We start from the raw sequence: 26988 nt of genomic DNA, 5'->3' as shown, positions 1-26988 counted from the left end.
CATCTTCTATCAGGGACACAGAGGAGAACTTTATCCTGATTGTGGACACTTGTAAGCAGGAGGAAGAGAAGCCGAGATTTGGGAGAGATTTCCCCCTTCATGTCCAGTCACCCGATCATAGTAGACTCATCAGTGTGACCATCCGAGAGGACCCCAACCATAGAAGACTCATCAGAGGAGCCAAGAGGGACCATCTGAGAGGACCCCAACCATAGAAGACTCATAAGAGGAGCCAAGAGGGACCATCTGAGAGGACCTCAACCATAGAAGACTCATCAGAGGAGCCAAGAGGGACCGTCCAAGAAGACCCCAACCATAGAAGACTCATCAGAGGAACTCTACATCAACCTCCAGACCAGGACAACATCAGCCAGGTATTTATCTCCCACTGACCACCCCTCCCATCCCCCTACTGCCTTCCTTTCCAGCTCCTTGTTTCCTCAGTGCCTCCCAGTTCACCCCACATCTTCCCCATCCTTCCCCTGTCCCTCACATTCTCCTGTCCACCCCCTGTGCCCCGTATTGACCCCCCCCCACCTCACTGCCCCCTTTTTACACTTCTGGTCCCCCACTGTTGCCCTAAAACTACTTAGCACCAGTGCCTCCTGTATCTCTATTTAGAACTTTAGACTTCCCCTTGTTCCTGCCCCATTTTTTCTACTAATCACTAATGCCCAACATCCCCCCCCCCCCCAATTTAATCAACTGATAACAGCAGGCATCCCCCTTCCCCCACACTGACCACTGATAATAGGCACTTTTCCCTCGACATCCCCATCTACTCCCCCCCCAACTGCCCCCCTGTCCCCTCACTGCCCCCATGTTGTGTGTCTGGTGTGGGGTGTACATGGATAGTGGGAAGAAGGAGTAACACAAGATTTCTAGCTTGTAGGGGAGCCTGAGGAACCCCAGAAGTGTGTGCTGATTACTAGACTGACCCCCAACCCTCATAGTGCACCAGATTGTATGTAAGATTTGTATCTGCCTGTGTGTGGTCAGCCAGCTAGATATGTGTGGAGTCTCCCTCTAGTGGTGGTCAGAGGTATTGCAGGCTGTGCCAAGTCTATCACAATAATCTCCCTCTCCTTCCCTCCTCCACCATACAAGGTCCTCTCCTGGTTTTCTAGTTCCCGTGGTCTTCCATCCTTGTCATGTGTGTGGCAGTGGTGGGATAATAGAGTGTGTGTGCTGTTATACAGCTGTTACCCCTGTCTGGGCTGGGAACTTGGGGTTCTCCAGACAATCTGCCAGTGTGCTGGGTGATTTCTGTGGATATACAACAGAAGGTGATCCCCCCGTGTGTTGTCTGATCCCCCACATCTCTGTACCCCGATATCATAGTCTGTAACATCACATAGAGGACATTTCTCCTCCCACTGACCACTATGGCTGAACATTGTTTTCATCCTGCTGACCACAGACCCAAATCATTTGTCCCCCCTGACCAGCAGTATAAGGGGCACTATGACTATAATATTGTGCTGACCCCTCTACTCTATATATTGTGTTGTACATTACAATAGTGCTGACCTCTCTACTCTATATATTGTGTTGTACATTACAATAGTGCTGACCTCTCTACTCTATATATTGTGTTGTACATTACAATAGTGCTGACCTCTCTACTCTATATATGGTGTTGTACATTACAATAGTGCTGACCTCTCTACTCTATACATTGTGTTGTACATTACAATAGTGCTGACCTCTCTACTCTATATATTGTGTTGTACATTACAATAGTGCTGACCTCTCTACTCTATATATTGTGTTGTACATTACAATAGTGCTGACCTCTCTACTCTATATATTGTGTTGTACATTACAATAGTGCTGACCGCTCTACTCTATATATTGTGTTGTACATTACAATAGTGCTGACCCCTCTACTCTATATATTGTGTTGTACATTACAATAGTGCTGACCGCTCTACTCTATATATTGTGTTGTACATGACATAGACCAGCTACAGTAGTCTGGAGTGACAGCGGTGACCCCGGAGGTGACACAATTCCTGTCATTTCTGGGGTCATTCATGGCAGAGGATATCGGGGAATGGGATGTTCTCCAAGCTCCTCCTACATAACAATCTATAGTGGTTTATCGGTGTTCTGTCATCTTGGACCTCCCAGAGGAAACACGGCAGGGAACATCAGGGGGCGCCAGCAGGGGGGGGGGGCGGCACATTCCCTGTATTGTGATTGGCCGGTTCTCCAGCTGCCCCGATCACTTCTACATGACGGCCAATCACTGGCTGAGAATAATACAAAGCTCATTTCTCTATTAACCTCTTGAATACCAGAAGGATAAAGAATGTACATTGGTAGACAAGGGGTCAGTGAAGGAGGCGGAGCTCTGCTGACTTCCATCATTCAATCACGTGTGAGTAACATTCCGTGTTTTTATTTCTGTGCACGTGATTGGATATTCATTACAAAGTGACATTTCACCACATTCACTAATCTCTGGGGGGAAATTTCTTTGAACAGCCTATTTCCACTTAGTAAATCCCCCTTCTGCACCCCCCTGCACCCTGACACAGGATGGGGGATGGGGGGACATGTTCTCATGTAAGATGACTTGATGAGATTTGGGGGTCACACTTGTCTTTGCTGGTATATGGAAGATCACTTGTTGGTGGTAATGGAGGTGAACCCGGCAATGAAGCAGATCTACAGTACACCTCCCATTACTGTTCCCTCCATGGTCCCGAGGTCACATCTCCAGATCGATATTCTCTGTCCCCGCCCGACAGAGCGCCCCCTTCTGGGACATTTTACATTTTATCTTGTAGCTTTGTGGTCATTAGACCTCACCAGGCAGTTGTTGGTGACAATCTGTCCAAGAGTGATCTTTATTTTCCCAGCACCTCACTGCGTCCTTTCACCCCTCACTTCTCACAAATCTTTAAACACTGTGCACCCCAAATACTGCACCCCCTCACATTGCTGACTTAAAGGATAAGTCCCCCCCGAATCACAGCCCCCCCATGTACCAATATACAATTAATGTACTTCTTTCTATTTATCTTACACCCCCCTTACCTCAGCGTCCAGCTGGCTGTATAATCACTTCTCCATTACTTCCTGGACACACCTTGGGATGTGACACACCCTGCATCGTCTACCCTCCCCCCTTCCACCCACCTCATCAGCTGCACATTTTTCCTATGCAATCACTGATCACCGTTCTCACTAAGTAAACAGCTATAGATCATTCATTTGGCAGAGTGTGCAGGAGCTGAGCGATCAGATAACAGCCGATGTGGATAGAGCTGTAATATTGAAATCAGGAGAAGTGTGTCCTGGGTTCTGTAATGATCACCATACACTATACAATCTGATGGTACATCTAAAGCACATTGTACAATCAGATTGCATAGTGTATGGCCAGCTTTATATAAGTACGTAGGAGGGAGTGGATGGAGTCACTCAGCTGTCAAGCCGTATTCACATTTCTGCATAGCAGGAACTCACATTACCACATGTGGGGTTTTTGGGGCGTTTTGGAGCATTTTTGCTAATCATGCATAGAGCAGCCTGTTTGTTTGAAAATGTGCAACAATTGCCCCAAAAAAGCTCCAGAAATGCAGAGTGTGGTGAGTTTTTACATCACTATCTCTATATGGCTGAGCACCAATCAGAGAGACTCTACTGTGTTCTGGGTATGAGACAGGAAGTCTTGGCTTGAACCCGGAACCCAGTGCTGTATACTGTATGTAGACTCAGCCATATACAGCTTATACCACACATCCAGCTGCCTCACATGTTGGTGAGGGACATAGTGTGATTGGACCAGCTTGGCCCAAACTATGTAAAGTGTATGAAAAGCTCGGCTTTAATGGATAGAAAGCATTCCAGTCATTGTCATAGATTAGGACTGACCTTGCAGAGTGAGGTACACTGACCTCATTTATCTGTCAGCCGGTGCTCTGTGACCTCCACCAGACGGCCCAGATCTGTTATCTAAAACTTTGATTTTTTCACCCAACTTCTCGGTCACTGGCTTTGATGGATTGGCTGCCAAATTTGTGAGAGACAGAGGCATTGAAAATTTGGTTATCACAACCATGCTTAAAGCGGACCTCCACCCTAAAGGGGAAATTACACTTGTATTCATCCTCTCCCCTCCACTGACACATTTGGCACTTTTTTTGAGAGAGGGGGGAGCTGGTACCTGGTTTTGACGGGTACCGACTCACTTTCGGCTCAGATCACCGCAGTCTGAGCTGGAAGTTCATCCCCTTTCTCTTCCCCCGCAGTCTTCTGGGACACATCACAGGTCCCGGAAGACTACAGGACCATTCACAAGGCGCAGAGCGGCTCCCGCATGCTCAGTAGAAAATTAACTGTGAAGGCCGAAAGGCATCACTTCCTGTTACCTAGCTACTAATACACTCATTTGTACTTTCATTCAATGTACCTCACATGTTCCTCAGATATTCACTGATTCAGATCGATCCAAAACATTTAAAATGAAAAGATTTATTAATTGCTCTACAAGCAAAGTGATCTACATGTTGGATTGTCCATGTAAAAAATTCTATATAGGGGAAAACTAAGCGACATTTAAAAATCCGTATCTGTGAACATCTGAGGGACATCAATGGACCTCCTAGAAAAGATGAGAAAGAAAAAGAGAATCTCTTAGCACAACATATTAGGAAAATCCATGTGGGGAAAAAAAACAGATGGCCTGAAAGTGAAGGGGATCTTTTCCCTAAATGTATCCCATAGGAGAGGAGACTTCAATAAGGTTTTACGATGTAAAGAGAAATACTGGATCTATAATCTCACTACTTTAATATCAAAAAGCCTGAAAGTACAGTAAGCCCGAGAAACCCTGGCGAGCAGCGGGAGGAGGGACGACTTCTTTGGCTGCTTCTAAAGGCGATCCAGTGGATAATTAGCTGCTCGGATCACTTTTTGTGAGAAACCGAATTGCTGGCTTCAGCCATAACCCCTGCAAACCACTTCAAAACCGCAACGTGTATATATACATATTGTGTTTGGCAAGTGGAGACAATTATTAATGAGCGTTACAGCCAGGTCAGGTGACAATGCATTCTTGTATGATGTCTGAATAAAGATGAAGTCAGCCGACAGGTCACACAATTTCCATATCATCACTTCCTTACCAATCAAAATGAAGATTTCATAACTCCAATCCTTCTGACATGGGAAGAGATTTGGGTTACAAAATTTTCCCCAGTTAAATTTTTACCTGTTAGAGGTGCAATCATGCCAGGGGAACTCTTTTGTTTGACAATCCCTTACCTATTACAAATTCACAATACTAACAACATCTTACAAAGCCCTCCACAACTCTTCCCTCAGCTACATCACCAACCTTGTCCCAAAATACCAACCAAACCGTTCTCTTCATTCCTCATATGACCTCCTACTCTCTAGCTCCCACATCACCTCCAGGACTTCTTCAGAGCCTCTCCCATCCTCTGGAACTCTCTACCTCAATCTGTCTGACTATCTTTTACTCTGTCTTTAGGTAATCCCTGAAAACCCTTATCTTTAACATCTTCACCTTCTTCACTTCCCATAAACTATGGGATAAATATCTGAAGATCGATTAATCCTGATGTACTGAGGGGCAATCTCAATTCCTGAGGCCCGAAAATACCAGGACAGTAAAAATATCCCCCAAATGACCCTTTTTTGGACATTCCAAGGTATTTAGTAAGAGGCATGGTGGGTATTATAATTATAATTATAGTTATAATTTTTTTGTTACAATATTTTGGATTTTTTTATTGTTTACATCCTGTCCCCGGTACAGTACAGCGTCCTCATATAACTGGTGTGGAGGTGAGCAGGGACACCGACTGGTGACAATATGTAAAAAATATGTAAAAAAAAAAGCCAAAAAGTATTTTTAATAATTTTTTTAAACATTTTTTTTTAAATACAGACTGTGACCAAAGCAATATAGTGTTACCACTACTAGTGTTATAGGCGGCACAGTGGTGTAGTGGGTAGCACTCTCGCCAAGCAGTAAAAAATGGTCACTGGTTTGAATCCCAACCACGACACTAACTGCCTGGAGTTTGCATGTTCTCCCTGTGCCTGCGTGGGTTTCCTCCGGGTACTCCGGTTTCCTCCCACACTCCAAAGACATGCTGGAAGGTTAATTGGCTTCTGTCCAAAATTGGCCCTGGTATATGAATGTGAGTTGGGGACCTTGGATTGTGGGCTCCTTGAGGGTAGGGACCGATGTGAGTGTGCGATGTGTGGAGCACTGCGTAAATTGATGGCGGTATATGGGTACTTTAAATAATAATATAATAGATGAGCATCTTAATGAGACACAATGTACAGGGATAGGGACAATTGTAGACATGCACCCATACTTACTCGGGTTGAACTGGATGGACTGGTGTCTTTATTCAACCTTACTAACTGTGTAACTGTGTACTATACTAACACTGTACTACTCTGGGGAGGTAATCATGATTTCTTTATTTTTACACACTATGATTGTTTATAGCAGTGAATTTCATTGCTATAAGTAAGCATTTTTACTGAATGAAATAGATTCATTCAGTGTATATTGTTGTGATTGGCCCTGTCTGTACCATGTGATTACTGTGACCAACCACACAATAACTGTCATGAATAAAAGCCATTCATTGTTCACAATTGTCATGTTATCTACTGTGATTGGTCACAGCGATCACATGGTACCTGTAGTGGGCCTCTACACTGATCAGTCATCCACTGGACATAGCGGGTGACAGACTGCACCAGAGATTGGTCCTGCAGAACCGCACAAGATCTGTTCTCCCAGAACAATATGGCTCCTTTCTGGCCGTCATATTACAATAGGCTGAGCGGGAAGACGTTAATAATAAATGTTAAAAAATGAAGTAATTTTATTGAACTCCTTTTTAAAGAATTCTGACTTTTATTTTTTTCTGTACAGGTGGACTGAGGAACCAAGTTTTTGGTCATGCTGGTCTTTATCAATAAAACAAAGTCACATGGGAATCGATCCATATGAGTGTTATAAGTGACTGAAAGTTTTTATTGCAGTTCACTGGAGGATTCACAAAGGACTCAAGACATATCCATGTTCTAAATATCATAAATGTATTGGATCCTCTTCAACATTGATCCAGCCTCAGAGGACAACAGGAGAAAAGTCATTTCAGTGTTCTGGAAGTGACAATGGCTTTATAGTAAAGTCCAACCCATGTATACATAAGAGGAGTCATTTCAGAAGATTTTTCTTGTTTGGAACGTGACAAAGGTTTTACAATGGAGGCAAAATGTATCACACACCAGAAGGTTCACAATGGTGAGAAACCATTTCAGTGTTCTGAATGTGACAAAACTTTTACAACAAAGTCAAAACTTATCACACACCAGAGGGTTCACACTGGAGAGAAACCATATCAGTGTTCTGAATGTGGCAAAGCTTTTACACAGAAATCACATCTTATCATACACCAGAGAGTTCACACTGGAGAGAAGTCATATCAGTGTTCTGAATGTGGCAAAGCTTTTACACATAAATCAAATCTTATCAGACACCAGAGAGTTCACACTGGAGAGAAGTCATATCAGTGTTCTGAATGTGGCAAAGCTTTTACACGGAAGTCACATGTTATCAGACACCAGAGCGTTCACACTGGAGAGAAACCATATCAGTGTTCTGAATGTGGCAAAGCTTTTACAAACAAGGCAGAGCTTACCATACACCAGAGAGTTCACACTGGAGAAAAGCCGTATCAGTGTTCTGAATGTGGCAAAGCTTTTACAAAGAAGACAGATCTTATCACACACCAGAGGATTCACACTGGAGAGAAACCGTATCAGTGTTCTGAATGTGGCAAAGCTTTTACAAAGAAGACAGATCTTATCACACACCAGAGGATTCACACTGGAGAGAAACCGTATCAGTGTTCTGAATGTGGCAAAGCTTTTAAAACCAAAGCAGAGCTTACCTTACACCAGAGGGTTCACACTGGAGAAAAGCCGTATCAGTGTTCTGAGTGTGGCAAAGCTTTTACACAGAATTCAAATCTTATCACACACCAGAGAGTTCACACTGGAGAGAAGCCATTTTAATGATCTGAATGTGACAAAGATTTTACAGTTAATTCTGGGCTAATCTGTCACCAGAGGATTCACAAGCTTCAACAGAGAAGTTTGTAGAGTGGAAACTCTGGAAGAAGGGGAATATTAAAAGAAGTTTCATAGCCCCAATGTTATCCCATAAGCTAGGGAAGAAGTGAAAAGATAAAATGCTACTTTAGAAAAACAAAATCTGGGAGTAAACTGGAATGTAATGATCGGATGCACTGACTTTTTTTCCTCATGATTCATATATTTTTCTTTTTTTATGGAGCTTTGACGGAACATGTAATGCATTTTCATCATTCACTAACTGGGCAGTGTTACCAAGTGTTTTCTTCATTGCCAGATCCTGAGCTAATACATGATCAACACTGCCGCAGTACCAGAGACTAGGATGGGGTCAAGTGGCATCTTGTAAAGCCTCTGAAGCCTCATTAAGAGAGTCCATTCCAGGTTCTTCTGACTGTTGATACACCATAAGTCAGGTGTCAGGGCTCCAGCTAAGCACACCTTCTCCAAACCTCCCCTCCCATGATAAATGCCTCCTTTCCATATTTTATCTCCTCTCACGGATGACATCTTTGCAGGCAGGTCTGTGACTGGGACACCAGCCAGGGAGACGTCTCGGTTTGGTGAGAAAGTAATCCCCTAAGCTGCCGCAGGCCTTCCCACACTGGGTTGCTGCTGTTTATGGGATGCATTTAACAGTACCACTTAAGTTCAGCTGGCTACTTGTATTCCATCTGGTTCTGAAGAAAGTCTCAGGGATCTCATCAGGTGTAGAATGGATGTTCTTGTTATCTTCTTTCTCTGTTTAGCTATTACTCCTCTCCATAGACTATTCACACAGCACACCTACAAGAGATCGGGGCTGAGTGTGTGGTCATATTCCTACCACTTCTGGGGACTGAGATTCCTCCAGCTGGGGTTCACTTTAACCTTTTCACTGCCAGAGCCCTTTTTTCATTTTTTGCACACATGTTTTAAAAAAAAAATTTAGCCTTGAAGAAGATGTAAATATCTCAAACATTATATATTTTCTGAAAGCAGATACCCTAAAGAATAAAATAGTGGTAGTTTCAATTTTTTATGTCACACGATTTTACCTCAATGGTCTAGGAAACATAGCATGTCGGTAAAAAATACACTAAAGTGAATTTTAGGGCAACAAAACGCAATAAATTACCCACATTTTTAGTAAAATATAAAAGACGAGGTTACGCCGAGTAAATAGATACCCAACTTGCCAAACTTTAAATTATGTGCGCCGTGAAATGGCGACAAACTTCAGTAATCTATATTTTCTATAGGCAACACTTTAAACTAATACCTATAGGGTTTGTTTTTTTTTTGTGTTACAGAGGAGGTCTGGTTCTAGAATTATTGCTCTCACTCCGGCGTGCGCGGTTATATGTAACGTGTATCGCAATCAACGTTTTCACTCGTAGGCACCCCTGAGGCATTTGTTTACATTTGTATGTGCATATATGTGGAGGTGGGGGCCTCAATTTTTATTTTTTTTGGGGGGGGGGATTTTATGTGCTTGGATGTAACTTAATTTTTTGCAAAAAAAAAAATAGTTTTCCTTTAATTTTTTCTTTCATCACATAGGGGACAAAAAGTCCTGTATGTGATATTTTTTTAGGTGACAGGTTCTCTTTAATGAGACTTGCAGGGTCTAAAAGACCCCCAATGTCTCCTCTGGGCTCCACTGAATGTTTTGTGATGCAGATCACACTGCAAAACACACCCCGAGAGGCTGACCTGGAAGTGACGTCATAGACCTTGCTTTCTGGGTCACAGCAAGAAGGGGAGGAGAGTGGACATGTGTCCGTTGTTCTCCCCCCCCCAGCCCCCGCACTCGCCATGTTGGTCCTGGAAATGCAAAGGAAGGGATCTGGACAGCCGCACTCCAATATAATCACCTTTATTTAATAAAAAGACAGTCCATACAGCAATTATAGGTAGAGGAATCAGATGTAGATAATAATGTTGGTCCTGGGCCTGCAGATGGGTAATTGGAGCCCAGAAAATATGGTGGGGAAGTTCTGGGGGGTTTGTGACCAATCGGGTGGCAGTTTTCACCTGACCTGTCAGTTTCGCACACCTTCCCAGTGGCTGCAGCAACAGGATTGTGTGTTAGCCCCCCTGCTGTCAGGTCTGTATGATGTGCGGACCTGGCAGTGAAATGGGTCATGACTCTGAATGGACAGATCTCTTTTTGGTGTAAAGTTTTCAAAGAACATTTCTTATCCCTGGAAATGTTATGATGTTGGCACTAAAGTGTAACAAGTTTTTTGTTTTGTTTGGTTGGGTTGTTTTGTGGGAATGCTTTGTGTGTTGTGAGTTCTTCTTTTGTTGTAAATTGGAAAATGAAATAAAACTTGTTTGATTGAAAAAAAAGTGTAACTATGGTCTGATCAATAATTACATAAATGGTGCAATCTGTCATTAGCATAGAAGTTTTTTATTTTTCAGAGTCTCCCCTTGTAACATTTTTATTACCTGTTGATCCTCCCAGTAGATCTGTTTTCTTCTACTTCCTGTAGAAGGTCAAGCTATTTGGCAAAAATGGCATTTGGATGGGGTTTGGAAACACCATATAACATGGCCGGGGGTGCTTACAACTGTCAGTTTTCATTCATTTGGTGGTTTAAACTTTAAAAAAACCTGTTGCTGTAACTGCTTTAGAAGCGTTATCTGAAGTTGGACTTTACTTGTTATGTGTCTTACTTATAATCTATCTAAGACTTCCCTGTACAGGGTGATAACACTGCTGTGTAATGTTACTGCAGAATGATGAGGGTTGTCATCCTGTTACAGAAGGTGGGAAAATAACAGATCTACAGACAGGATAACAGGTGATAAAACGATGTTGCGGAGGGAACTCTGGGAATTCTAATAACAAATTACATTACACATTAAGTTAGAAGTTAGAATGGATTCCTAGTCCTTCCAGATAACATTTCCTTCTTGTGTGGAAGGAGCACCCTAAAATGTCTTCCCTTCAACCCCACCCATAGCTGTACTTTAGGTGATGTTGCTCCTCCCATATCTGTAAGGGAAAGCCTCAATTTCTCCCAATACCCCCCTGGCCTTCCAGTGAGAAGAAACATTTTCTCTGGAGTGGATATGTTTTATACAGTGAGCCCTTCATAGACGGGATGAGGAATCTAAGTCATCTAAGATAAGTAAGATGAACCCGTGTACTGGAGTCATGGATCAGATAACCAATGAGACCATTGATGTTATAGGAGAGCTGACAGAAGAAGTGTCTCCATCACCTAAGGTGGTGTCACAGAACTGCATGGCTGCTGACTATCTCTCGGAAGATCAAGGTGGAGTCTACAAACTGGTGTCCCATAGAGAGTGTTGTACATTTATCTTATATCATGAGTAGGGATGAGCCCGATGTTCGTGTCGAACGTAAATTAAACTCGAACATCGGGCGTTCGCCTTTTCACTGAACAGCAAACATTATGTGATGTTTGCGGCAAATTCAAAAGCTGCAGAAAGCTGGTAAAGTCTATGGGACACTAAAATGAGCACTTTTGATTTTACAAGTTAAAGGCTTATATGCAAGTTATTGTCATAAAAAGTGTTTGGGGACCCGGGTCCTGCCCCAGGGGACATGTATCAATGAATGAATGAGTGACTTGTATAGCGCTACCTATACAAACTAAATCGCCTCAGGGAGCTTTTTGCCACGGGTGTCCATCTGCGGTATAGCGCAGTCCTTTGCCCCATGGGGTCCTGACGCGCGTACAAACACATACACATACAACATACACATATCTGGCCAATTTTTTTGGACAGGATCTGATTAACCCTACCAGCATGTCTTTGGAGTGTGGGAGGAAACTGGAGTACCCGGAGGAAACCCACAAAGGCACAGGGAGAACATGCAAACTCCAAGCAGATGGTGTCGTGGTCAGGTTTTTTTTGAACCAGCGACCCTATTGCTGCTAGGTGAAAGTGCTAACCACTACACCACTGTGCTGCAAAAAAAAGATTTTAAAACGGCCGTTTTTTCAGGAGCAGTGATTTTAATAATGCTTAAAGTGAAACAATATAAATGAGATACTCCTTTAAATATCGTGCCTTGGGGGGCCCCCTTAGTCTCCCTGTAAAGTAGCTCATCTTTCCCACGTTTAGAACAGTATCACAGCAAAATTAAATTTCAAAAGGATAAAAAGTAATTTAAAACTGATCGCGGCTGTAATGACTTGTCTGATCCCGGCAATATAGATAAAAATCTATAAAACAAATGGCATGGGTCCCCCCCACTCCATTACCAGGCCCTTTTAGGTCTAGTATGAACATTAAGCGGAACCACGGACCAAAAAAAAATGCGTGGGGGTCCCCCCAAAATCCATACCAGGCCCTTCAGGTCTGATATGGAAATTAAGGGAAACCCTGCGCCAATTTTTTTTTTTAATGGTGTAGAGGTCCCCCAAAATCCATTCCAGGCCCTTATCTGAGAACGCAACCTGGCAGGCCTTAAGAAAAGGGGGGAGGGATGAGAGCGCCCCCCCTCCTGAACTATACCAGGCCACATGCCCTCAACATGGGGAGGGTGCTCCATTCATAAACTGAAGCATCATAAACACTGTCCATTTGGAAAAGGTTTGCTCTCCATTCTGAAAGATCCGTGGGGAGGGGGGACTGGGGAGCGCACGAAGGTAGAGCAGACCGGAGGAGGAGACGGGGGGACCGGAGGAGCGCACAGAAGGGAGGACCGGAGAAGGATACAGGGGGCACTCAGGAACAATCGGTGTCCCGGCGGGGGAAGTTATAATCACAGATCTCCCTGTGTGCTTCTCCTTATGACATGGACATTCACTGTATTGTTCATTTAAGCACAAGAGACTCCATTTTGTTCTCACTGTTGAAATGTGTTCTGTAACCTTCACCTAACACACAGACACATCTTCTACTAGAAGCTCTCTCTGTCTCTACTCCCCCCTCCCCCTCCCCTCTCATGGTTTTATTCTTGCAATTGTTCTATTCGCTAGCTTTTAATAACATATTTCTATTTGTTATTTTTTTAATAACATCTCACACCACCCCTTTCTTATCTAAGTATAAAATAACATGTAATAATACATTTTTGCACGGAACGGACATTTTACACACAGTGATTGCGTCCTGTGAATCTCTTCCTCCAGCTGCAGTTTTAACTTCTGTTTTTAGAGTCCCAATCAGAAATAATTCCAGAACAATATTGATATCCAAGTCATTTTCTAATGATTTTATGTTTGTAAAAAAGAATCTTTATCTTTTATAATAAAGACATTAAGTATTATTTTTGTCCATATGTCCCTTACTGGCAGGGCTTTTTTTCTCAGAGAATAGGTTCAGGAACTCTCCTTTTCAAGTCACCCCTTGTCTTCACCCCCTTTCCACCTCTGAGCACCGTCCCTTGGTTCTATCCTCTACCCACCTTCCTGTACGACCCTTTTTAGAGAATACAGAACCAAGTATCATTTTGTGGTGATAAGTAATTTGTATAGATTTTATTAATGAGCATTAAGATATACTCCGTTCTTTCAACAATAGATCCTCTCTTTCAACTATAGACCCCCCGCAACAAAATGACCCTCCAGTGACAAAAGATCCACCCTAGTAACAACAGATCCACCCCAGCAACAATAGACCCCTGTCAGCAACAACAAATCTCCCAGCAGCCAGTATCAATAGACCCTCCAGCAGCCAGAAACAATAAACCCCTCCCTCATCAGTAGGTCCCTCCCAGCAACAATTGTCCCACAGCAATGATAGATCCCCCAGCAGCCAGCATCAATAGACCCTCCAGCAGCCGAAAACAATAGACCCTTCCCTCAACAGTAGATTCCACCCATCAAGAATGGATCTCCCAGCCTCCAGCACACCCCAGCACCCTTTGCCATTACATACATTCAATGCAGGAGGTTCTGGAACTGCGTTCCTCCACGTTCCGCTGAAAAAAAGCCCTGCTTACTGGTACTGTGAAAAGCCATCATATCAGTTCTATCTCTTAAAATCTAACAAGAGTTATTGATTGACATTGTCACTCTCAGAATAAAGACTGGGCGATTGAAAATGCTTCCCCTCCCACTTACATTTCTACTGTGCATACAGAAATCTTTGTATCCATCTTCACTAAAGCCCCACCCCTTTACTGGTACCACCTTACAAGTATTTCACACAATTTCACTCAACTACAAGTCAGCCTGAATTCCTGGCCCCCCCTCACTCCGATAGCAAACAATCTGCAATTTATTCCGGGTGTGCAAAAAAAAAACGTGATTCCTCCCACCGAAAACAGTTCTCCACATTTGGTGTCTCATTGTCTACAATCAGGGCTGATAAAATCCAGAGAAGAATAGCAAAATATGTGTTAGCCCTGGTTCACACTGGAGCATTTTGACATGCAATTTGCATGTCAAATCGGCGGGAATTACTGTCAATGGCACTGTCCTAATCGGTGCGGCGCCGCACCAATTTTCAAAAAGTTGTTTCTGTACTACTTTTTGAGATTTTGGGCTGCGATTTACATTGACATCTGTGCAGAAACCTGCACAGATGTCTCTGTAATCATGACCAAAATCAGGACTGACATGCGGGAGTGAAATCGTTCAGCTGAACCCACACAGCTTCATTCCCGCAGCTCAGTGTGAACCGGGGCTAATGGTCAGTTTCTCCCCCAATGGACATACCTACAATTGCACAATTATCTTAATAATCATAAAGTACCTTATATACTCGAGTATAGGCCGACCCGAATATAAGCCGAGGCACCTAATTTTACCACAAAAAAATGGGAAAATGTATTGACTCGAGTATAAGCCTAGGGTGGGAAAATGCAGCAGCTACTGGGTAAACATCTGCAGCCTCACTGCGCCCATCTGCAGCCTCACTGTGCCCATCTGAAGCCTCACTTGCCCATTTGCAGCCTCACTGTGCCCATTTGTAGCCTCATTGTGCCCATTTGTAGCCTCACTGTGCCCATCTGAAGCCTCACTTGCCCATTTGCAGCCTCACTGTGCCCATTTGTAGCCTCATTGTGCCCATTTGTAGCCTCACTGTGCCCATTTGCAGCCTCATTGTGCCCATCTGCAGCCCCACTGTGCCCAATTGAAGCCTCATTATGCCCATTTGCTGCCTCATTGTGCCCATCTGCAGCCGTACCTTTGATTACTAAAACAGCGGGTGTCTCCCACCGTATTATGTAGTCTGTTTAGCTGTCCATTGTAACAAAGCCCCACATCCTCTTCGTCCGTGATAGACGGAACACTGATACAGTTTCCCAGCATTGTATCAGTGTTCCTCTATCACGGACGAGGAGGAGGCGGGGCTTTGTTTCAATGGACGGCCGCACAGACTGCATAACATAGCGGGAGACACCCGCTGTTTTAGTAATCAAAGCTGCGGCTGCTGTAGGGCTCACTCCAGTATAAGCCGGGGGGGGGGGTTCAGCCTAAAAAATGGGCTGAAAAACTCGGCTTATACTCGAGTATATATACGGTAAACCTCTTTTCTCTAAGGCTCCCACACAAATTGAAACTTTATGTATTAACACCACTAAAATGAAAAAAAAATGACTTTAACGTACATGTGGCTTCAAGCCTCTTTAAGCACACAAACTATTCACTTTAAAGTCCTTGTAAACCCTTTACAAACCAATTTTTACTACAGGTATGTCTATAATAAGGTTTACCTGTAGCTACCCTGGATATCTCCTAAACCTGCACATTTCAGGAGATATCCCCAGTATCAGCATGTGCAAATGTTATCGGCAACACGATCACTGAAGAAACGGCTCATTCGTGCCATTGCTTCAGCTGACACACCGTTACAATGCATGGGGGTGACGTCATCGTGGCTCCAACCAATCACAGCGCCGGAGCCCGCGATACCCAGAAACATATCCAGGAGAAATGTCGCCGGGCAGACCAGTGTGCTGGGAACGCTGCGGGGGCTTCAATCTAAGATGAGTATTTTGCCTTGCAGGTTTTTATTTTATTTTTTGTTATTTATTTTTTGTTATTTTTTTTTTTAGTGGGTTTACAACCACTTTAACCACCTCAATATCGGGCACTTACACCCCCTTCCTGCCCAGGCCATTTTACAGCTTTCAGCGCTGTCAGACTTTGAATGACAATTTCACGGTCATGCTACACTACAACCAAGTGAAATTTTTCTAATTTTCTTCACACAAATAGAGTTTTCTTTTGGTGGTATTTAATCACTGCTGGGTTTTTTATCTTTTCTTAAAAAAAGCAAACAATTTTGAACAAAAAAGTTTTTCTTAGTTTCTGTCAGTAAATTTAGTAAATAAGGAGGCGGCACTGATGGGCACTGATTAGGTGGCACTGATGAGGAGGCAGGAATATGCCACACTTATGGGCACTGATAGGTGGCACTGATATGTGGCACTAATGAGCACTGATAGGCAGCACTGATGGGTGGCACTGGTAGGCACTTATGGATGGCACTGATGGGCACAATTAGGCACAGATAAGCAGCACTGGTGGGCACTGATAGCAGGCATGGATAGGTGGCACTGATGGCCACTTTAGGGGGGAGGCACTGATGGGCAGCAGTGATGGGCATTGATAGCCAGCACTGACCTGGATCACTAATAGGCACTGATTGCTGGCAATGGCGGGCACTCTTAACTGGCACTGTTGGGGACTCAGTGCTGGCACAGGTGGGCACTTTTTGGCACTCATTGCTGGCACTGGTGGGGGCTTTATTGTAATCAGGGTACTGATGATCAGTGCCCTGATTACATATCTAGATGTCCCCTGTGAGGAGATGCCGCTGATCGGCTCTCGTCTCCTCACACTCTGTCAGTGTGAGGCGAGGACAGCCAATTACCGGCATCTTTTTGTTTACATGTGACCGGCTGTGATTGGACACAGCCGATTACATGGTTAAAGAGCCACGGCTGCGGCTCTTTACAGAGATTGGGGTTGCGCCCTGCCCTAGCAACACGGTGCGGCCACGAATGCCACACTGCACGCCCCCGAGGGCATACGAGGGTGGCCACTCTGGGAAGTAACCATACGAAGGCTACCCAGAACGTGAGCCACACTACCCGGCCGTCATTTAAGAGCATGCAGAAAAAATCCTTGGGAAAGGGTATTTCTGATATCCAATGGGAGAAAGTTTGTCTACCATCACATAAGAGCTCCATCAGCACAAGACTACAGGAAACTTCTTATTACCTATTACTGACGCATAGGTACAGTTATTACTGACGCATAGGTACAGTTATTACTGACGCATAGGTAAAGTTATTAGTGATGCATTGGGCATTGGTAAATAATTATTTTGATCTCCTGCAGATTGTGCAAGTTTGCCAGCTTACAAAAAAATTAAGGGTCTATAATTTTTATCATAGGTGTATTTTAAATGATAGAGACAGAATATCAAACAAAAATCCAGAAAAAAACACATGATACAAATGTTATAAATGGAGTTGCAATTTATTGAGTAAAATATGTATTTGATCCCCAAGCAAAACATGACGTAGTAGTTGGTGGAGAAATCCTTGTTGGCAATCACAGAGGTCAGACATTTCTTGTAGTTGGTTACATGGTCACATCTCAGGAGGGATTTTGGTCCACTCTTCTTTACAGATCTTCTCCTTAATCCTTAAGGTTTCTTGGCTGTCTCTTGGCAACTCGAAGTTTCAGCTCCCTCTAGAAATTTTCTATAGGGTCATAGTCAACATTTTTCTTTCTTCAAACATGGCGAGTTGAATTAATGCCAAAGAGCTCAATTTTGGAGCAAATTATTTTTTAAAAAATGGTGTGGGGTCCCCCCAAAATCCATACCAGACCTTTATCCGAGCATGCAGCCCAGCAGGTCAGGAAAGGGAGGGGACGAGTGAGCGCCCCACCCCCCCTCCTGAACCATACCAGGCTGCATACCCTCAACATGAGGGGGTGGGTGCCGCTGTCTTCCCTGATGCCTCCTTCCTCGTGGCAGGTTACACGTGGAAAAAAATCAAACAGCCAGTGTTCTTCTGTTGCCGTCTTCCTCCATTGTGTTGTCATATGCTTTTTTATTTTTTTAGCGCGTAACCGACAGTGAGGAAGAAGACGGCGGGGGGAGAGATGGCATCGGGGAAGACAGCGGTGGGGGAGAAGCACCGGGAGAGATGGCAGGAGCTTCACTATTCACTTTTCCCAGGAGGGGAAAACCATGACAGACATAAGCTCCTGGCCCAGTCTGAACCAAGGGAAACATCATCTCCCATCCCAGTATGAACCAAGGATAATATCAACTTATATCCCAGCATGAACCAAGAAAAATACCAAATCCTGGCCCAGTCTAAACCAAGGGAAACATCATTTTTTAGCCCAGTCTGAACCAAGGGAAACACCAGCTCTGGACCCAGTCAGAACCAAGAGAAACACTAGCTCCTTGCACAGTCTGAATCAAGGGAATCCCCAGCTCCTGACCCAGTCTGATCCAAGGGAAACCCCAGCTCCTGGCACAGTCTGAATCAAGGGAAACCCCAGCTCCTGACCCAGTCTGATCCAAGGGAAACACCAGCTTCTGGACCAGTCTGATTCAAATGAAATAGCAACTCCTGGCTCAGCCTGAGCCAATGGTAACATCAGTCTCTGTCCCAGTCTGAACCAAGATAAATACCAGCTCCTGGTCCAGTCTGAACCAAGGGAAACACCAGCTTCTGGCCCAGTCTGAACCAAGGGAAATATCAGTCTCCATCCCAGTATGGACCATGGGAAACACCAGCTCCCAGTCCTGTCTGAACCAAGGGTAATATCAGCTCCTGGCCCTGTCTAAATCAATGGAAACATCAAATCCTAGCCCAGTCTGAACCAAGGGTAACACCAGCTCCTGGCTCAGCCAGGAGCTGGTGTTAAGCGGTAAGTCAGCGGTAAGGTGCATATTACCGCTGACTCATGGTCCAGCAGGCATGGACAGGGACGTTACCTAGGTTTCATGGTGCATTGGGTGACTCTGCTGGCAGTTGGGATGGATGCAGGACAAGGTGCAGTAGTGTTGGAGGTTGTTCCACTACCACGCCTCCAAAATGCCACTACTGGTGATTCTGACACACCTCTCTCCTCCACCCTCTCCTCCTCTTCTTCCTCCATGGCCCCTTCCTGTGCATTGTCCTCGGAACCAGCGGTGCTCCATAGGCGTTCAAGGGGCTACGCAACTACGCAGGCCAAAAGATGCTATGCGGTGCTTGAGCTGGTGTGCTTGGGGGACAGGAGCCACACTGGGGCAGAGATTCTGTCAGCTCTGCAGGGGCAGGTTCAGAGGTGATTGACGCCATGCCAACTTAAGCCAGGAATGGTGGTTTGCGACACCAGGACAGGGTCAGGGGAGCTTGTTTTTTTTTTTCCCACGCAAGTGGGCCATGATCAGGGATGCATGCACTGTCCTGTCACCATTTGAGGAGGCCACGAGGATGGTGAGCAGTGACAGTGCATGCATCAGTGACACTGTCCCCCTTGTCCACCTGTTGGAGCACACGCTGCGTGGAATAATGGACAGGTCACTTGAGGCAGAACAGAGGCAGGAAGAGGAGGACTTCCTTAGCTCTCAAGGCCCCCTTTATCCAGACAGTGTTCCTGTGTGCCTGCTGATCACACAGGAAGAGGAGGAGGAGGAGGAGGAGAAGGATTGTGTCAGCATGGAGGTGGAGCCTGTCACTCAGTATCAGCAGCAGTCTTTAAGGGATCATTTACAGTCCCAAGAAACCCATGGACTTGTACAAGGCTGGGAGGAGGTGGCTGCGGATCATGTCGTCCTTAGTGACCCAGAGGACTCCGGACCGAATGCCTCAGCAAACCTACGCTGCATGACCTCCCTGATCCTGCAAAGCCTGCGGAAGGATCCTTATATTCGTGGTATCAAGGAGAGGGATTGTTACTGGCTGGCAACCCTCCTTGATCCACATTACAAGGGTAAGGTTGCAGACCTTATCTTGCCATCGCAGAGGAAGTAGAGGATGAAACATCTTTGGGAGGCCTTGCAGAAAGGTCTGTGCAACATGTTCCCAGAGACTGGGAGGTTACAAACTCCTGTTCCTGGACAACGTGTTGCTGAGGCTTTTGTCAGTCAAAGAAGGAGAAGGTGGCCGTCTGACCCCCATTCCATCCCGGCTTCATTAACCCCCCGATCCTATTCCGGCAACACCCACTCCCCATCCCAACCCAGCTCCGTCCACCACCCTGATCCCATTCGGGCTCCATCCACCGCCCTGTCCCCATCCTAGCTCCATCTATCCAACCGATCCCATCCCGTCTCCATCCATTCTTCCAATCCCATCCTATCTCCATACATCCCCCCGATCCCATTCCAGCTCCATCCACCCCCCAAATACCATCCTGACTCTATACATTGTAGCAGGTTAAGGGGAGGAGAGCTGGACAGACGCATTAGCCTGCTTAGACTCGGGCGGGGGGGGTGACACTATGTTTTACTGCACCAGGTGACGCCAACCTTAGTGATGCAACTGGCCAGACCTCACAATCCACCTCCATCAATGTGCTTTAGCTGCCCACCTCCATCAATGATCCTTGGCTGCCCACCTCCATCAATGAGCCTTGGCTGCCCACCTCCATCAATGAGCTTTGGCTGCCCATGACCCCGTTAGCGGTTCACCAGTTTTTCATCTATCCAGCAGAGGAAGCTGTTGGGTATGAAGGATTTGAGAGACTTTGATGCAGGCTGCACTGAATTCTGGGAAATGTAGTCTGGGAAGAGGACCTTGCATAAGAGTAGAAAGAGTAATGGACTTCAGCTCACAGATATACACTCCGAACAGGAGAAGAAAGGAGCAGTTTTTCTTCAGGGCTTAGAGAGAGAACTTCCTCTTGCTGTAAGGGAAGCAGAGTATGAACATTGCTGTTCCTGAGTGCTCACTAGGGTTGCCACCTTCTCTACATGCCAAACCCGAACACTTTAGTGGCGCACAGCAATTTTGTTTGTAGTATACACTATAGGATTGCAAAAGACCTTGAACACCTTTGGGTGCCCCAGGGAGAGTAGTAATGTGGTGCGCTACACATGACAAGGCGAACAGTGGGTGTGGCCAAATTGAGTTAACAGATGACAACAGATTTGTGTGTGACTATCTCTGTTACTTGGAGAGCCACAGTTCAATCTGAATAATGTGTCCGGGTTTCACGCGGACTGAAACCCAGACACATATACGTCAAAACTTGGACTGTTTGGCTGAATCCCAAGATAGGTGGCGACCCTATATGGTGATCCAACCTCCTTGGGTCGCTCTAATATCCATAGGTTACTCAGTTTATTGGGGCACTCTATACTTCATGGGTCACTCTAATATTCTGCCTATGGGACATTCTAACCTTCATGGGGTGTGTCTGTGGAGTGCTCTAACATCCATGGGGTAATCTGTCTATTGGGTTATTGTAGCATCCATGGAGTGCTCCAAAAGTTATGGGGCGCTCTACCCTCCGTGGGTTGCATTGTCTATGGGATGCTCTAATGTCTATGGGTCACTCTAGCATCCCTGGGGTGCTCTAATATATATGGGGAGCTCTAATCTCCATGGGTTGCTCTAATGTCCATGGAACACTCTAACCTTTGCTTTGTCTATGGGGTGCTCTGACATCTATTGGTCACTCTAGCATCCATGGGGTGCTCTAATGTTTATGGGGTGCTGGAACATCTATGGGGCGCTCTTACCTCCGTGGGGATGCTCTAATGCCTATGTGCAGCCCAAAGTCTGCCTTTAGCTGGATAACTGGATAAATAGTTCTATATTTAGAATGTATCTGGTCTATAAACCAGAGGCTCTGGATGGACAGTTGGATAAATGGTTCTATATTTAGGATGTATCCGGTCTATAAACCAGAGGCTCTGGATGGACAGTTGGATGAATGGTTCTATATTTAGGATGTATCTGGTCTATAAACCAGAGGCTCTGGATGGACAGTTGGATAACTGGTTCTATATTTAGGATGTATCTGGTCTATAAACCAGAGGCTCTGGATGGACAGTTGGATAAATGGTTCTATATTTAGGATGTAGTTACTGGAGACAGTCTGGTGGGTTACATTGTGTAGGAGGAATGGGAATGGGATGGTGTCGGGGGGGCACTACAATCCATTTCATGTATTACTGGAAATATCGGGGTGATAAACAGTTCTACAAATACCGAGAGACGTCATAAATCTCACCGACATTGTTTTATTGTCCCATAATAGATCATGTGTGGGCGGAGCTACATGTTCATAGGAAATACATCAGGAATAGGAGAGTTCAAGCAGTGAAAGGGTAAATCTGAGTTAGGAGGGGAAGTGGGCGGATACATTGGGCGGGGCTGATGACACAGGACTCCCCCTCCCCCATGGATACATTGTATATAAAGGAGGAAGATCTTCATCAATGGACACATTTCTTCTAAACAATAAGAAATCATCGTGTCATTACAGGAAGATTGAATTTCTGATCTACAAGAAAATGGAGGACACCCCTCCCCCTCTCTGAGCTACAAGAAAATGGAGGACACCCCTCCCCCTCTCTGAGCTACAAGAAAATAGAGGACACCCCTCCCCCTCTCTGAGCTACAAGAAAATAGAGGACACCCCTCCCCCTCTCTGAGCTACAAGAAAATGGAGAACACCCCTCCCCCTCTCTAAGCTACAAGAAAATGGAGGACACCCCCGCCCCCTCTGATATACAAGAAAATGGAGGACATCCCCTCCCCCTCCTCTATGGTGCTGCAGTCAGAGACAGACAAGAAGTTGAAGGAGAAACTTACGGAGAGATTGGGTAATATGGGAGACCATGGAGGGAAGTACAGGGGGGACACTGGGATGGGGGAGGGGAGAATGGAACCATGGGGGGGGGGCAGTACAAGAAATATGTAAAACACAATCAGATGATGGAGAACTTTTCATACAGAACATCCCGAGAGGGAAACATTACACTCCGTCCTATCACATCACCCCTCCCCCATTCTATCACATCACCCCTCCCCCCATCCTATCACATCATCCCCTCCCCCATCCTATCACAACATCCCCTCCCCCATCCCCTCCCCCCGGTACTGCAATCCTTCTATCCTATATTATTAGAAAAGATAGAGTGTCTGCACTCTGTTAGATCTCCTACCTCTCCCCTCCCCCCCCCACACACGGATCATTATAATGACCTTCATTTCCTCCTATGAGGGGTCGGGGAGACATAAAGATGCCCAAAGCTTTCATGAGAAGTATTGTTCTCCCCTTGTGAGAGCAATAAATTGAAACAAAAAAATATAAAAAAAGTATAAAAGAAATCTAAAAGTAAAGGGGCACACACGGGTCGGGCACACGTATGTAGATGGAGATCGCACCGCACATGTGAGATATTACTGCAATCATCAGACTGATAATAATTCCCGGCCCGTCATTCATCATTATCTCTAATCTCATATCCTGGGAAGGATTATAAAGCTTCAAAATACAACAAAACTTCCCAGATCACTTCCCAGCCAGCCTGCAATACAATGATAGAGTTAGGGGTGCAGATAATAGTGGGGGGAGGGGCGACGTGTCCGCTGCAACTTACAGATATATTAGTAAATGTGTACAATGTATAACCCCCCCCTCCCCCCCCCCGGCCTCAATGTGATCTGTTAGACAACCCGATCACTGATCAGTGTGTGGGGGCAAATCATCCAATCCACAAACTCGGTGACATGATCATTGATGACATTCCTGATCCCCATAGAGGAGGAGACAGAGAGAGATTTCTACTTCATCATCACTCCTTCTGGATCCACATCTTCCATACACACATACATACATACACATACATATACACACATACAGAAAGCTTTTTCAAAAACGGCAGTGCTTTACCTTCCCTCTTCCTGCCGGGTACTGCACTGTAGGGGGAGACAACGAGCACAGCACACACTGCTTTCACTTTAGATCGGTGTGACGAGCTCCCCGCACAGTGCTGATTACAGTTCAGCTGACAATCAGGGAGTTCGGTCTCAGCCGCCCCGCTCCTATCAAGATATACAGGGGACCCTCAAGGGCCCCCTACAGCATGGGGCCCGGGCACCATGGCGACCTCAGCGACCCCTATAATTCCACCACTGCCGTAATAATGATCACCACTGTAAATTCTCTGGGTAAATAAAAAGGTCTACACTTCACCAGCAGAAATTCCAAATCTGGCCAACAATAAGTGTCCTCAAGTTTACTATCAGAGCACCACTCATTTAAAACATAAATACAAAGGCCGCCTCCTTTGCTCTCCCCTGAATTACTGTTTTTAACCTGGTGATAGAAAGTGCGGCCAGATATGTGCGTAATAGTGTCCTCTACAAGAGGATGAAGCCACCTTTCAGTTATTATCAACAGACGGCACTCTTTAACCAAACTGCATGTAGCGATCTGCAACTCATCCATTTTAGACTCCATTCACACCTGAGCCCCCATTCACACCTGAGCGTAGTGTTTTCAGGCAGAAAGTCACGCAAGTTTGCCACAATTTTGTACAGGTCAAAAGGTCACCAATGTAAAAAAAAAAAAAAGTAGAAAAAAGCCTGTAATCTGCCTAAAAAAAAAAAAGTTCCAGAACTTGTTTGAGCTTTTAGCTTCAGATTCTATTGTGTCATCCCAGAGAATGGAGGGAGGGGTCCTCTTTTGTGAACCCCTCCCCCACACTGTGTTTGTAGTCAGTGTGGCCCCGGGGCATCTGTGAGGAAGCTGGCTCACAATGTGATTGGAGTCTTCCCAGATCCATAGTGCAGACACAGAAAGTCTCTCACACCTCTCAGCCAGGACAAGAAGCCTCCATCTTCCATCAGGGACACGGAGGAGAACTTTATCCTGATTGTGGACACTCGGAGTGACCATCCAAGAGGACCCCAACCATAGAAGTCTCATCAGAAGAGCCAAGAGGGACCATCTGAGAGGACCTCAACTATAGAAGTCTCATCAGAAGAGCCAAGAGGGACCATCTGAGAGGACCTCAACCATAGAAGACTCATCAGAGGAGCCAAGAGGGACCATCTGAGAGGACCTCAACCATAGAAGACTCATCAGAGGAGCTCCACATCAACCTGCAGACCAGGACACCATCAGCCAGGTATTTATCTCCCACTGACCACCACTCCCATCCCCCTACTGCTTTCCTTTCCAGCTCCTTGTTTCCTCAGTGTCTCCCAGTTCACCCCGCATCGTCCCCATCCTTCCCCTGTCCCTCACATTCTCCTGTCCACCCCCTGTGCCCCGTATTGCCCCCTCCCACCTCACTGCCCCCTTTTTACACTTCTGGTCCCCCACTGTTGCCATAAAACTACTTAGCAACAGTGTCTCCTGTCTCTCTATCCTGTCACCCCACCCTCCAATTTAATCAACTCATAACAGCAGGCATCCCCCTTCCCCCACACTGACAACAGATAATGGGCATTTTTCTCTCGACATCCCCATCTACTTCCCTCCCCCCCAACTGCCCCCCTGTCCCCTCACTGCCCCCATGTTGTGTGTCTGGTGTGGGGTGTACATGGATAGTGGGAAGAGGGAGTAACACAAGGATTCTATCTTGTAGGGGAGCCTGAGGAACCCCAGAAGTGTGTGCTGATTACTAGACTGATCCCCAACCCTCATAGTGCACCAGATTGTATGTAAGATTTCTATCTGCCTGTGTGTGGTCAGCCAGCTAGATATGTGTGGAGTCTCCCTCTAGTGGTGGTCAGAGGTATTGCAGGCTGTGCCAAGTCTATCACAATAATCTATAAACAGAAAACAGCGTTAGATATATATACCATCAATTGTGTTGCAGCTGCTGGATACAAGTGCTATGACTTGGGTTAAAAATACAAACAAAACCTGCGCTGGCAACTTCTACAATAAAAAATATATAAAAAAAAAAAAAGGAAAAAAATATATAAAAAGAAATGTGTATGTTTGGCGATAATTCCGCTGAAACAGTGTGACTGAATAAATAGTGATGTCGCTATTCAGATGCAATTAATCAAAATAGTGACAAATTGATTGTTATTTGTTATTCGTGACCATAAATAAATATATACATAAATCCTCTAAAGATATAAATACCATGTATCCCAAAGTGAAAAGTATAAAAAATAAAAAAATATATAAATAGCCCCAATAATAAGCAATAAATTCCAAACTAGATGTGGAGAATCCTTTGGAAAATAATATTTCTTCACAAAATATACCAGCAGACTTCAATCTTCCCATCCACAAGGTAAATGACCGTCAACCATAATGCCAAGTTGGATATAGAGATGAAGCAAGGCTTGTACTGCTGATACTATAGTGGGACCTTGGGAGCCGCGGACCTTCCACCCAATTTTTATTATTTATTTATTTATTGCTTATTATTGGGGCTATTTATATATTATTTTATTTTTTATACTTTTTACTTTGGGATACATGGTATTTATATCTTTAGAGGATTTATGTATATATTTATTTATGGTCACGAATAACAAATAACAATCAATTTGTCACAATTTTGATTAATTGCATCTGAATAGCGACATCACTATTTATTCAGTCTCACTGTTTTAGCGGCATTATCGCCAAACATACACATTTCTTTTTATATATTTTTCTCTTTTTGTTTTTTTATATATTTCTTATTGTAGAAGTTGTCAGCGCAGGTTTTGTTTGTATTTTTATCACAATAATCTCCCTCTCCTTCCCTCCTCCACCATATAAGGTCCTCTCCTGGTTTTCTAGTTCCCGTGGTCTTCCATCCTTGTCATGTGTGTGGCAGTGGTGGGATAATAGAGTGTGTGTGCTGTTATACAGCTGTTACCCCTGTCTGGGCTGGGAACTTGGGGTTCTCCTGACAATCTGCCAGTGTGCTGGGTGATTTCTGTGGATATACAACAGAAGGTGATCCCCCCGTGTGTTGTCT

General features: G+C 44.9%; 1 protein-coding gene and 1 pseudogene across 1 annotated transcript in view; one reads left to right on the top strand and one right to left on the bottom strand.

Annotated features, from left to right (window-relative positions):
• The window catches only part of LOC141126595 (uncharacterized), a 35060-nt gene extending 26342 nt beyond the window's left edge, over positions 1-8718 (top strand). Inside the window, exon 2 of the mRNA XM_073612518.1 lies at positions 7287-8718. Within this exon, the coding sequence (XP_073468619.1) occupies positions 7287-8085 (799 nt within the window). The 3' untranslated portion in view covers positions 8086-8718. The remainder of the gene's footprint in view (positions 1-7286) is intronic.
• LOC141126578 (uncharacterized) overlaps positions 1-26988 on the bottom strand; it is a 1610887-nt pseudogene that overhangs the window by 970154 nt on the left and 613745 nt on the right.

The sequence above is a fragment of the Aquarana catesbeiana genome, linkage group LG02 (genome assembly GCF_042186555.1).
Source record: "Aquarana catesbeiana isolate 2022-GZ linkage group LG02, ASM4218655v1, whole genome shotgun sequence".
In the NCBI taxonomy this organism is placed as follows: Eukaryota; Metazoa; Chordata; class Amphibia; order Anura; family Ranidae; genus Aquarana; species Aquarana catesbeiana.
This window is presented reverse-complemented; position numbering and strand designations above follow the sequence as displayed.